Source organism: Monomorium pharaonis, chromosome 8 (assembly GCF_013373865.1).
Source record: "Monomorium pharaonis isolate MP-MQ-018 chromosome 8, ASM1337386v2, whole genome shotgun sequence".
NCBI lineage: Eukaryota > Metazoa > Arthropoda > Insecta > Hymenoptera > Formicidae > Monomorium > Monomorium pharaonis.
This window is the reverse complement of record NC_050474.1, coordinates 15,168,173-15,182,907: the sequence shown is the minus strand read 5'-3', so window position 1 is coordinate 15,182,907 and position 14,735 is coordinate 15,168,173. Positions and strand designations below refer to the sequence as shown.

General features: G+C 37.6%; 1 protein-coding gene across 4 annotated transcripts in view; it reads left to right on the top strand.

Annotated features, from left to right (window-relative positions):
• LOC105834196 overlaps positions 1 to 14,735 on the top strand; it is a 99,262-nt gene that overhangs the window by 51,366 nt on the left and 33,161 nt on the right. For 2 of the 4 annotated variants that reach the window (XM_036291292.1, XM_036291295.1), the window contains 4 exons: positions 3,433 to 3,552; positions 6,567 to 7,217; positions 7,284 to 7,440; positions 8,525 to 9,083. In XM_036291292.1, the coding sequence (XP_036147185.1) occupies positions 3,433 to 3,552; positions 6,567 to 7,217; positions 7,284 to 7,440; positions 8,525 to 9,083 (1,487 nt within the window). The remainder of the gene's footprint in view (positions 1 to 3,432; positions 3,553 to 6,566; positions 7,218 to 7,283; positions 7,441 to 8,524; positions 9,084 to 14,735) is intronic. The other 2 variants (XM_036291294.1, XM_036291293.1) reach the window with 1 other exon arrangement.

Sequence of the window (14,735 nt, the reverse complement as noted above, 5' to 3'; positions counted from 1 at the left end):
CTTAACGACTCTTTGTTTATTCCCGTCAATTCCCGTTGCCCGGCTGCAGACAGCTGACCGTCGCCGATCGACATCGCCGATTCGACAGCTGACTCACGGACGGAGAGTATAGAGAGCGCCGGGCAGCGCGCGTAACAATATTAACATAAATAATAATATATAACAATAATAATTTTATTTCATTATTATTAATTAATATTAATGTTATTTTATATTTTAATATTCTTTTTCCCATGTATACAATACATGTACAATATATATATGCCTACATACACATTTCAAATACATTTGACGTATCATCACTCTTGGATTAGTCTTTGACTGTCTGCTATTCACATTGAACCTTCGTATTTTGATTCATAATAGTACATATTCATGTTTGTTATGTCTAGCGATGTTGTGCGAGATTATGAATTGCATATTATGTTCTTCAAAATTAATTGGCATTGTCATCTTCTATCGGAAAGTTGCAAATGAAACGCGTGAAAAATCGAGCGCGATAATGGACATAATGCATTGCGACGGTATTTTCTTCGACTCGTCTGCAACTTCGTCGCGATTTCACTTACGTTACTCTAATTCTTTCAATGGTTGGGCGCCAGGCGCGATACTTTGCGCCGCACAAAATTCACAAATTTATTAATCGCGACGGCTAATTACCCGGCAGCCCGCTCCTACACAAAATGGTAGAGGAGCGAAGTTCTTTCTCGGAGAGTAAGAGAAGAGGTTCGCAATCAGTCAAGACTCAAATAATATAATAAATTGTATATTAATAAAATATATAACAAGTAAGGGATATAATCATAATTAATTGGTCGTAAATTCTCCCAACGAATCGGAGACGCGATTAAGGCTCGACGTATCCATAGCAATCCCATCTGAATTCATAATACGATGGATAATCGCTCGACACGACAACAATACAATTACGATCATAAAAATACAACGAATACGATTAACGAAATATCTCAGTATTACGCGAATTCTCGTCGACGTTCGGGGCACGCACGCATCCTATTCGTGATTCTATGCGCGACTTCATGTACTACGCAAAAGCTCGAACCTCTACGCCAAGATATAGAAGATATAGCCCTGCCCGTCACGGGTCTTATACGAATCTTCGCGAGGTGGTTACTACGCCTGGCTACAACGGCATCGTCCCCGAGTACCGCGGATTCCTCGAGATCTCGTCACGGCACAATGCCTGCCACTCGGGGCTCTCGGTATGCTTAATCTCGGGACACGAATCTCGGAAGTCTCACTCTATCGCGTCATCCCGGCGTCCCGCAAATTACAATTAATCAAATTACAACACGACTGTCGGCTCGACGACTCTCGAGGGGGGAGAATTACAAGAAAGGGACACTTAACTTATAAGACGGAGTTCGACACAGGCCCCGGATATGCTCGGTATTACGGAATTTACTGGCCACGATATTCTCTTATGGCATCTACGCATTTCTTTACTATCTCGCGAACCGCGGGGTGACCGTGTCGTCTCCGTCCTTACCGCGTGGTCAAAGTAGTGGCCTTACAATAATCGAGGACGTCGCTGGTGGCCGTTGGTCCGCACCCTTGGTCGACTCGCCGAACAGTGACGAACCGGTAGCGGCTTGCACATTGATCGCACTTCGATCAGCACACACGGATCGCTAGTCGATGGGGGCGTCTGCTCGTCCTGCAGGATCTCAGCGTCCGAGGGCGTCTCTGGTCTTGACGCCGCGCAATTCGAAGGCTGTGGTTTGCACGTCTCGATAGCTTTTATTGCCGTTCTGGCTTCTGCTGGGCCGGCTCGAGGTTGATCAGGTTCCGTCCGGCTTATTCCTCGAAACCGTGACGACCGCTCCTGCTGGGGTTTCCTCCACCCTGGCCGACGGGCGTAAAGGAGCACGCTATTTCCCTGGCGTCGTCTCTGGCGGCACTTGGTTGCTTTGCTCCTTTCTCTACAACAAGACATAACGGCAGTGTCTGCCCCACGACTTTCCTTACGTATCTCGATATTATCCGCAGATACTTGACCTGATTCGTGGTCCTTCGGCTGTCCGGGGCCTCGCCGCTCGGTTGTCTAGGCTTCTCATTGACAGTCCCTCGACGGCTGCTCCGTAATTTACAATTGGTCATCTTGGCACTCCACCCGCCTGCTGTTAATATCTAAACTCTAAATCAAGTTAGCCGAAAAAGGAAGAGGCCGCCGCCCCCTTCGAGGTAAGGCGCGGCCCTAAATTACTCTTCTCGGCCGGGCCATTCCGGCCCTTGTGACGGACGAAAAACGTCACGTCATAGCATATATATCGAGAGGTTTTTAATTATTTCTGAAAAATGGTTTGTTGAAACATAACTTCTTCACATACTTTTAAATTAGTAAAAAAAAACCTTTTATTTGGTAATAAAAAATTTCAAAATTTCGAAAAAATTTATTGAGTAGTGGGGGTATTTTGAAAAATTAAAACATTAAAAAAATTTTTTTGGTTACTGTTTTGTAGTACTTCTAAAGCCCTTTATCTTTTATTTTAACAATTTTTTTTCTATCTTGTTTAGTTCCGGAGATATTCGCACCGAAACAAAAAATTCGATTTTTTTCTAAGGGATGTTTCTAAAAGTGGGCACTTATAAAAAAATACGTGTTTTTTATTTTTGTCTAGAAAACAACATATTAAAAGCTCATTAAGATCGAAGGGGGACACTTCCAAGCCTTTTCTTGTAAGTTCCAGTTGCAGACCGTATAGAGCTTTCTCTTTTATTGATATGTTTAAAACGTGTATTCGTCAAAAAAGTAATGTATTAAATACGGTGCCAGAAAAGGACGTTTTTTTAAGATATACTAGTTATTGCGAAGAATAATACCATATGCCTCGGTGGTCGAATTGGCTAGGACGCCCTCACAGAATGATAGGAGATCCGGGTTTAAACCCCGGCTGAGGTATTAATTTCGCAATAAATTATTTTCAGATTTTTTGGGTAAGGGGGGATTCTAAGATGACAGTAAGCATCGACATTCAACTTGAAACTGTGTTTCAAGACTGATAAATTTGTCGGCCCGCAGTTTATGTGTACTGGAATTATTAAATTAATATATTATAAAAATTATAATTACCAAGATTCAACTGTAGAAATCGTATAGGGCTTTTTATTTTATTGATATGTTTGAATTATGTTTTGATAGTAATAAATCTTATAAGAAATAGTAGATTATTATTTATACACTTAATAATTTTTTTAAATTTTAACAATTAATTTAATATGAATAATGTTTTTTACAATTAACTTTTAATTTAATTTAATTTAATTTTAACTTTTAATTGAATTAGTTTTTTGTTCATGCAACTTTTAACGCAACCTAACCAATTTTATACGCTATTAATATTTTTATTTAATAGAAATAATTATACTTACCAAACTTTGTCAAAATATAATTTAATGAAATTATTGCAGTATTATTTTGAAAAAGGTTGCGCTCCTAGAGTAATACATTATATAATGATTGAAAGCAATCTTAAAGCGCCAAAAGATCAACCGATAAAATTTTTACCTCTAAGATGGCAAATATATCTAGTAAGTGCATTACAATGATAAAATATTATATATATATATATATACACTTAGTCGAAAAAAAAGCGGTACACCTAAAATTTGTCAAAAAATCACTAAACTTCTAACAACGATAACTACGCGAGTAATAAAGATAGGAAGGTTTCTAAAAAAAGAAATTAAAGCTTCAAATGTCTACTTTAAGAATCGATTTATTAAAATTTTGCGTAATAATTTTTTTCAAAATGGCGTATGACAAAGCGAGAGCATGCGAAATTGAAAAGTGTTGTTTTGTGTGTGTGTGGGGGGGAGGTGTTTACCTCAAGGATAAGGACCCCGTGGCTCGTCAGTTCCACGATATTTTGCGACTCCAAACCTTCCTTGAGTGTGCGCGCGCGCGTGCGTGCGTGCGTGTGTGAGCGCGAGGGTGTGTAAGCGTGAGTCTATGCGTGAGAGAGAGAGAGAGAGAGAGAGAGAGAGAGAGAGAGAGAGAGAGAGAGAGAGAGAGAGAGAGAGAGAGACGCGTTTACTTAAATTAAGGCACTATAAAAGTGAGTATTTTCACGTCCGCCATTTTTCTTCTAACTAGCAAGAAAAATTAGGTATGTTTTGTATATATATATATACGTCAATAATCTTTAGAAACATCCAACTTTATGCGACAATGAAACGAAGACACGATATTTATGATCTTGAGATTGTAAAGGTTATTGCGATGTATTATATATATAAAACATTATGCTAGTTACTTGCTAGTTTGAAGAAAAATGGCGGACGTGAGAATACCTACTTTTTTAGTGCACACATAAAACTGGGCATGTTCTGACACATGTTTTGAAAAGTGTGTCAAAAAAATTTGTTTCAATAATAAAAGTGTGTTTTAATGACACATTATTTTCAATTTTGTGTGTTAAAAGTGGAGACATTGTTTACAGTGTTCCGAGCACTGGTTTAAGCAAACGCGTCTCTCTTTCTCTCTCTCTTTCTCTCTCTCTCTCTTTCTCTCTCACGCATAGACACATCTTCGCGCTCACACACACACACACACACACACACACACACACACACACACACACACACACACACACACACACACACACACACACACACACACACACACGCACGCACGCACGCACGCACGCACGTACGCACGCACGCACATATGCGCGCACATACCTAAAAAAGATTTGGAGTCGCCGAAAATAGCGACGGAACTGACGAGCCACGGGGTCCTTATCCTTGAAATAAACACCCCCTCCTCCACACACACACACACACACACAAAATGACACTTTTCAGAGCGCCATGATGTGCAAATTCCGATCGCGCAACCTCCCCGTGGTGCATATTGGGTAACGCTAATGCCGACGGTAAAACCTTTTAATAAGAAATAGTCAGATGAAAGTCGTCTATTTTTATTAGATATCACAGTTCCCGGAGCTGATACAGCCCAATAAACTTTTTCTACGTAGTAAAATCGAATATCAAAATTCCATAATGGGGAAGCTTCGTTCACGTAACTACTCAAATTTGCTTGTGTTAATGTGAGTCTGGAGTAGTAAAATTCCGTGGTTCGTCAGTTACGCAACACACATGCACATATACGTCGAACGCTCACAATCCGAGGACGGTTTCGAGCTTTAGACTAACCATAGTTGTTAGCGAAACCCGGAATTTTTATTCTTGCAATAGTTAAAATTGGGCATTGTTAAAAATTCAAAATTAAATATCTCAACACCTAATACAGCTAGCAAGGTTTTCCAAGAAACATTTTCAAGATTCGGATTGCCACTTAAAAAAATTTTATATCACAGTTATGTGTGATACGTTTTTTTAAAATAGCGGATGGTGAAGCGAAAACACGCGAAATTGAAAAATATTGGTCCGAGTTTGCGACGATCCATGGCAAGTGTCGCAACTTAATGGGATAAAAAGCATGCGATAATACAGAGTCTCCCCTTCAAAATGCTTTTTTACTCGTTTACGGTGATTTCTCGCTGAGATATGCGCAATTGAATAAAAAGGCAGTTTTTTACTTTAAATGCGCATATCTCAGCGAAAAATTATCGTATCGAGACGAGTAAAAAAGCATTTTGAAGGAAAGACTCTATTCTATCGCATGCTTTTTATCCAATTAAGTTGCGATACTTGCCTCACGCCATTGTCGCAAAAGATTGTCGCAAACTTGGATCAATATTTTTCAATTTTGCATGCTCTCGCTTTGTCATACGCCATTTTGAAAAAAATTATTACGCAAAATTTTAATAAATCGATTCTTAAAGTAGACATTTGAAGCTTTAATTTCTTTTTTTAGAAACCTTCCTATCTTTATTACTCGCGTAGTTATCGTTGTTGAAAGTTTAGTGATTTTTTGACAAATTTTAGGTGCTTTTTTTCGACTGATTGTGAGTGTATTCAATTTTAAAAAGTTTTAATTTATTTTGTATGCAATTTTTATTATATATATGAAATTACATATCCAACACAGTTGTAACAATTTAATGACTTAATTTCTAATAATATTTAATGATTAATGTATTTTATGTTAATACACTCCGGAACAAAATTAAGGGAACACCTAATTTTTTCGGTAAAAAAGTGCAAAATTTAAATTGCAGCAACTTTCCGAATAATGGTTATGGAAAAAAATTTGAAAAAGCAAATTAAAGGACAAAATGTCTACTTTTCGACGTTTATGTCAAAATTTCAAATTTTTTTTAAACTTAAAAAAATTTTTGATTAATTTATCTTTGCCCACGCAGTTAAACAAACACGAAGAAAAAATTTAAAAATTTTCCAATTTTTTTTACTTACAAATTTTTTGAAATTAAAAAAAATTTGAAATTTTGACATAATCAAAAAGTAGACATTTTGCTCTTTAATTTGCTTTTTGGAATTTTTTTCTATGACTATTATTTGCAAAGTTGCTGTAGTTTGAATTTTACACTTTTATCGGAAAAATTAGGTGTTCTCTTAATTTTGTTTCGGAGTGTATTTTATTTATAATGAATATATTAATTTTATATTTATTATTACAGCAAAAAGAAGAAAAAATGAATTCGGCGAAAAGCACTTATATATTAGATTCATATAATTTTTTTTTTGAAAAACAAGGAATTATTATGAACTCAGTAATAAAATCATATCCAAGTATTCCTAATAATCATCTTTTACGAAATCCAGTTGTGAATATGTTACCAAAACTATCACCTGCAATTTCAAATTCTAAAGCTTTGCCTAAAACTGATAATCTTTTTAAAAGAAGTTGTAAATTTAATGATACTGATGGTGGAAAAGTACTTGATAATAATATTCACGATACAGAAGCACATAAAAGAAAAACAGCAGCATATAAGGTGCATACGAATTTCTGTACTTCAAAAGTAAATATTTCGGATGTGAAACCAACGCAAACAGATAAATTATTAGATAAAAATAATACAAAATTAAATACTATGTTAACGAAGAGCTCAAAAATATCCAAGAAGTCGCCACAAATAGAATCACCTGAATTGCCACAAATACGAAGGACTACTCCACGATTAGCAAAAACAAAAAGTGCCCAAAATATGAAATTAATGGCGCAAGCTTTAGGTTCAAAAAACTCATCTAATTGTGGTATCTTGAAATCTAAAGAAAAAGATATTACAGATAAGAATATTGATGAATCTAGCTCAACATCAAAAGTTGTGAGTTTTATTTTTGTTTAAAAAATATCTAATATCTATCTAATTATATTTTTTTACATAACATAGGATAATGAAGAAGAAATAGCAGAACTTATGTTAGCTAGTAGCACAATAATAAAAGATCCTATAAATAGGAAAAAGGCTAAACAAACTAGAGAATTGGAGATTATTAAAAGACTATTAAAAGCTGAGAATCCATTGACAGAAGAAGAACGTGAAGCAAGTAAGTTAATTAATAATTTAATAATTTGATGTTAGCAGGCTACAAGAGGTGTGATACAGTGCGCAAAATTATTTTTATAAAAAAGCACTTATTTTAATTTATATTACGCTTTAAGAGTGAGATGAAAACGAGTACAACAAACATTTCGGTCAGCTTTAATTTAGCATATAATAATCCTGAATGTAATTATCTCAGTCGTACTTCAATAATTATGTGACAGTTTCATGCTGATTCTTTTCAACGCTCCAAAGTCCATGTTTAAAATTGTTTATTGAAACTGTCCTTTGAACCGGATAGAAAAACTGCGAAACAAAGCATGTAATATTTTAGACTTAAAGCTTTCACGGGCATTGACGTTGCTTCTAATAGAAAGGGCTTGCGGATACATGCCGCATTGCAGTTTGCATCTTCATACTGTATCGGAGCTTTTAGTCCTGATGATGCAAACTGTAATGTTTGCGAAATATTGACGCAACACTGTACCAGGACGCGGCATGTATCCGGAAGCTTTTTTTGTTAGAAGCAAAGCATGTAAGTAATATCTTTAAATCTGATTAAACAATTTGATCGTCGCAATAAATTAAATTAATCAAATTGGATAGAGTCAATTAATAAAACGATTAATTGAGACGAGACTATGTCAACGCGATGTCTAAACTTGGACATTGTTTAACACTGGCGGATTCGGGGAGTGAGGATCAACCTCCCTTTCAAAATAAAAAAATCAGTCTTACTAGATTTGTTTAAAAAATTTAGGTAAAATGATGCAGGCCAATTAACCCAGGCGCCTGTGGATTAAATTCTTATGTATAGAATTCATGTGTTTGATGTCCGATAAACGATGTTTAGCGAAAAATTTTATTAAAATCCCCCCATTATGGACATCAGGACCCGCTAGTGGTTCAACAAATTCAAGTTCAAGAAGGACTAGCGCTACAAGAAGATAGCCCGCTAATGTCGAATTGTTAGATTAGATTATTGAATAAATATTAGAATCCTTCAATATTTATTATTATATTAAAATTAATTAAGAATTAAAATGATTGTGTAAAATTTATTTTTTTATTTGTATCTATTTTTATAGAATTTGCAGCATCATTTCTTCAGAAATTGCACTTGATATTAGAATCTAATAATCCAGAAACATTTAAGGCTGTGATAAAGTTATATTTGGATTATAGTGAAAAGTTAGAAAGTATCAACAATACAATTATTGATCCATTAATAACTGACGGATCTGAGCAATTTGTAGCAAATAAACAGACATTAGAGGATAGTGCAATTAAAAAAGATACACTAACAGTTCAATTATATCAAGAAGTCTGTAAAAAATTACAGAATTATCCAGAAATATGTACAGATTTTTTATTATTTTTAAAACCTTATCAAGCAGCAATGATCGGTAAATCTATAGAATATATGATGTTACAAAAAATGAATGATTTTGTCCATGTTGCACAAATATATTTTGCAAAGCAACCGTCACGAATAGCGAAAATGATGCAGGCAATTACACAACTTTCGTCTGATCCGCATACAACTTTGGAAAACGTTTACACCGTTATGAGTTCTGTTTTTAAAGGCCATCCACTTGTTATGGATTTATTCTTACAAATTTTACCTACTGCAAAACCTCCTGAAAGGTAATAATTTTACGGGAATTAAAAGTAAAAAAAAATATTGCAATCACATATGGTGATTGTTAATTTTATATTATTTAAATGGGGATTGGATAAGATAATGTTTTTTTTACTAAAAAAATTAAGTTAATGACTTATAAAATTAATATAGTGTGATATAATATGTAATACGTTCAAAGTTACATAAACAAAAGTAATTAAAAATTGTGTCAACATTAAATTAAAAAGTTAAATTAAAAACTAAAAAATTTGAAAAATCTTATTTATGTTTAATTAGAATGACATAATTTTTTATAATTAGATTATTCTAACAAAATAAGTCATTAACTAAATTTAATATTTTATTTATGTTAAATTATTTTAAATTAAAATTATATAAAATAACAAAAATATTTTTTATATAGGAATATACTTTTTTCTTTTACAATTGTTTATCTTATTTTAGATAAGATTTTAGAAAGAGAAGTTAATAAAAATTAAAAGACTGCACTCAATCTAATGGATTTTGATTCTCAATTAAATTTGTTGAAAGTGCAATATACTATTTGTTATGACTTTCTGATCAAAACTTTTAATGGACATAAGGTCCAAAAATCAATGGTTTTCGAGATATTGAGCTTAAAAAGTTCGATTTTTAGCTTCCTATAAATGTTTAAAATAGATATGGAAATTACGAACCTTACCCAGCTAGTCAGGCTAAAATCACATATCGTGAAATCTTTACAGTAAGGATTGTTTCAATTTTGATAACAATTTTATGACAAGTAATTGTCTTTTGCTTTGTTTTCTAAAAGTTTCCAGTAAATTTACGACAAAAGTTTTCATCACACGATGCTGTAAATAACAGAGAAAGATTTGTACATAAATATTACGTAGAGAATCACAAGGTTTGCTCCGGCACGATAAAATGCAAAATTTACGCACATTTACAAATAACAGAGCAAACTTTGCCACACGACATGACAATAAATTTATGGCAGGACCAGAAAAAATTTTTTGTTAAGTACGGAATAATGTTATAATACAAATTAGTAGTGTTGTAAGCTGATTACAACCATATCTATCATAATTGCGACACGCATCTTTCGAAAGACGTTGCAAGAAGCACCTCTTTCGAAAGACGCACAAGAATCCGCCGCGCTCACGGAAGTGCCGAGTAACTTCCGTGAGATTACAACAGCGTGTTCGGAAGCAATTCGTATCGCCCTAGAAATAAGCCCTACGCTGCAAAATCAAACCGCAAGGCTACCGCGTTCCGATGTCAAAACGCTTAGCCTCGCGGAAGCTACCGACGCCCGGTCACTGGCCCCCGAAATTGCGCCAGATACCATAATATATAAACGCGACCACGCCATGACCGAGCGGAGAGTATCATAACAACGACCGAGCATCGTCGCATACCGTAAACCTTATCGCGAGTGTTACGTGACATCAACACAGCTGATTGTAAGCGCACGAGAAAGAAATAAAGACAACGAAAAAACAAGTAAGAAGAGTTTTCTTTCTTTCATACACTAAGCCGAACCTTCACCCTTTGGGTCCTAACCCTTAAGGCAAGACGAATCCCAACTACCGACGGGAAAGAATTCCCAAAACGAGCAAACGCTCACAACAGTAGCAAGAACAAAGTAAAACTTGCCGAGCACATTTTCGCAGCAAAATTGCCACAAGGTGTGTCCATAAACAGCTTAATTTTTGCTGGTAAGGCTTGTCATAAATAGGATGACGCATATTTTATGCAAATAACAGAGTTGCATTATCGGATTTTAACAACGACCACTGCATTTCTCGTGAAAAAGATTTATCTATAAGGTGAATAAAAAAAGCGAATGGAGAACCAAGTACGATTGCATCATTCCGACTATTCACATATAATATTGGACTGATCAGTCCAAATTATATGTGATATATTTTATTTTTGTCGATCTTAATTTCGAGAAGATTTGCCCTGTTCTTGCCACAAATTTGCTATCATATTGTGTATGGTAAGGTTTGCTTTGTTCTTGCCATGCTATCATGCTATGTACAGCGAGGTTTGTTCTGTTCTTGCCACAAAAAACTTTGCAATTTTTGTAGGGAAAAATAAGTTTTATAGGAATGTTTCAAACTTTTGTAAAAGATAGCTAAAGGCTTGCTGATTAAAACTTGTAACTGCCAAGTCAATCATATAAGCCGTTTTCGACGAACCGGAGCTTGAAAATGAAAGTAAACGTGTATTTTGCATAATACATACAGGGAGTGGTGCACTTGCACATGGTTCAAATGGACACGGTGCTTTTGGACACGATATTTTGCGCACGGTTCAATTGACCACCGAATATTTGCACACGAAAAAATGCCCACCGTTCACTTGGACACGTAAAAGTTGCACACCATTAATTTGCACACCGCTCACTTGCGCATCATTCACTTGCACATCGTTCACTTACTCACCACTCATTTGCACATTAAGAAATGCGCACCGATCATTTGCACGTGGAAAGATGCGCACTGATCATTTGCACACGGAAAGATGCGCACTGATCATTTGCACACGGAAAGATGCGCAATGATCATTTGCACACTGAAAGATGTACACCAGTCATTTGCACATCATTCAGTTGCATACCGTTTATTTGCACACTGTTCAATTGCACACCGTTCAATCAAATGCATATTAAATATTCATACATTATGGCTGCGTTTGCAATGTGTACATGGGTTAGCAACTTGGACGGGGTGGGTGCGGGAGGGAGGCTGAAGATCTCCCTTGCACCACCCCCGTGCGTGCGTGCGTGCGTGCGTGCGTGCGTGCGTGTGTGTGTATGAGTATGTAAAGCATTCACTACACCACATGGATTTGCGACTTAAATGGTGTGCAATTGAATGGTGTGCAACTGAGCGGTGTGCAAAGAAACGGTGTCCAAATGATCGGTGTGCATCTTTCCGTGTGCAAATGATCAGTGCGCATCTTTCCGTGTGCAAATAATCAGTGCGCATCTTTCCGTGTGCAAATAATCAGTGCGCATCTTTGCGTGTGCAAATGATCGGTGCGCATCTTTCCGTGTGCAAATAATCAGTGTGCATCTTTCCATGTGCAAATGATCAGTGCGCATTTCTTGGTGTGCAAATGAGTGGTGGGCAAGTGAACGGTGTGCAACTGAATGATGTGCAAGTGAGCAGTGTGCAAATGAATGGTGTGCAACTTTTGCGTATCCAAGTGAACGGTAGGCATTTTTACGTGTGCAAATATCCGGTGGTTAAATTTTACGTGTGTATGTAATTGGTGTACATTTTTAATAAAATTTCTTTTGTGTCCAAATGCACCGTGGCCATTTAAACCGTGCGCAAGATATTAGATATTGTGTCTAAAAGTATTGTGTCCATTCGAACCGTGTCCAAGTGAGTACCACCCATACATACGTGTGCGTATGCGTGTGTGCATGAGTGCGTGCGTGCGTGACAGCAGAGATAAGGACCCTGCGGTTCGTTACTTCCGCAGTATTTTAAGATTCCAAACTCTCTCTGCTTTCTGTGTGTGTGTGTGTGTGTGTGTGTGTTTACTAGTAGTTCTATGCACCACATTCCCTCTTACCTCCCAACCAACCACTCTTACTAATAACTGTATTTATTTGATTCCTCTCTTATTAATTAATCACCTCTACTATTCTGTTTTTATTTTATACGTCTAATATGGTATTTAAAAGCAATGTTGATGGATACTCGATATTATTTTGATATCTGACGTATCCAAGATTCCATACCACGGTTGTTACCGAGGGTTACTGGTGAAGGACCACTATAAAAATTCTAACGCATCAAGTTCGGACCTCAGCATGTTGGGGAATTTCAAAAAGTACATGACAGGGTTTGTTTCTAACGATACATATACGCAATATGCTTGAAAAGAGAGATTATGATGGCAAAACTAGTTCTCAACCAAGCAACCAAAAAAGATGTAATTATTTTTGCTGTTTCACACACACACACACATACACACACACACACACACACACAAACAGACAGACATACACACGCACGCACGCACCCACGCACACACACACACGTACACGTATGTATTATGTGAAATGTATGACACTGTTGTGAGCGAAACACTCACAACCAATAAATTTATATCATAAAATAAAGGAAATAAAATATTAAAATTATAAGATAGCTCGCCGAGGAAGGCTCGCTATCACAAGGTGTCAGGTGACACATGCCTCGTGCGCTGCCGGCCGGTCATCGCACTGGGCAACGCACCAGCCACCTTAACGAAGTAGCGAAGCCAGCTTAGCAACAATCATGCCACCGGAAATGCATACCTGCATTTTGGCAATTGTTGCTAAACTCGCAAATATTTCCCGCGCGCCGAATGCGCGCGGGAATGACCATATATGGTCATGCGGAGAGCCCGATGCCCCCACTAATAATTAAATCCGCGACACTATTTAAGCCGCTGCCGAACAGCGGCCAGCGGGATCAGTGAATAGTAATCAAGCCGATACGTACGGCCCGCACAAGTGAATTTCGAGTTCGAGACTTAGCCGCGAGCAAATCTCAAGCGAGTAAAGATACGACGCGTTAACTCCAAGTCACGCGCCGTATCTAATCAAGTGTAATACGACGCGGCACCGTCGCCGACTGCAACCAATGTACGAACCGCAGTGAAATAAATCTTTATATCAAACAGACTTAGAATCAGTGAGTGAGTGATTTGAGGACCCTGCCAACAAAAGCCGCCTCTTTCCGCGAGTTCCTACTCCTTGGGCAGCAACGAATCCTGAAAGATCTTTTGTCGCACCGCAAGGTACGGCAAAAATATTTTGTTGTACCGCAAGGCGCAACAAAATTGGTGGCAGCGGCGGGATTAACTGCCAGGATGGAAGGCAAACAACTCCAACGAGGAACTACCTACAAGGCCAAGGGACCGACGTCACGAGCCGAGAGCAGCTGAACGACCTCGAGGACTAGCTGACTGGACGAGCCCGCTGAGCAGAACTCAGCCACGGCTCAACACTCGACGCAGCGTAATCAGCGACACCGGAGTACCGACCTACCGCAATACACAGCTGACAACATGAAGCGAAGCGCAGCGTTACTGTAAGTCGAAATAATATTGTATAAAGCGAAATACTAAGGGCAAAGCGATAAGCCCTACTAATAGTAAAAACGTGCTGATCCCCCGGTAATCACGTAACGATTATCGTAAGCATAGAATAGGCGTGAATGTCGGAAGACAACGACGCTGCTATAGCAAACGACTCGTGGTTACATAGCGAGCAAGCCACTCGAGCTATCGAATACTGCGAACAAGCCGTCATAGAAGCACGCGATAGAGTCCGTAGAGAACTAGATCCGTACGAGTTACCGGAAAACGTCGTCCGCGAACGAGAATTCCCATTCGCGAACCTCGACGCGAGTTTGTTTCAAAACGAATTCAACGCGACACGGCAACACCGTGTAGAACGACGAACAAGACCGTACGAGAGTCGCACCCCTAGTCGCGTTTCGTCACGAGGCGAGTTCTCACTTACGTCATACGAGTCCGACATTTTCGACCCAGCTGACTTTTTTCAAACGGACGCGATGCCTAACGACGAACAAGCAGAGACCCAACAATTCATCGCCGGTGCAGAACAGGAACTACAGAACCTGCACCAAGAACTAAGTGCT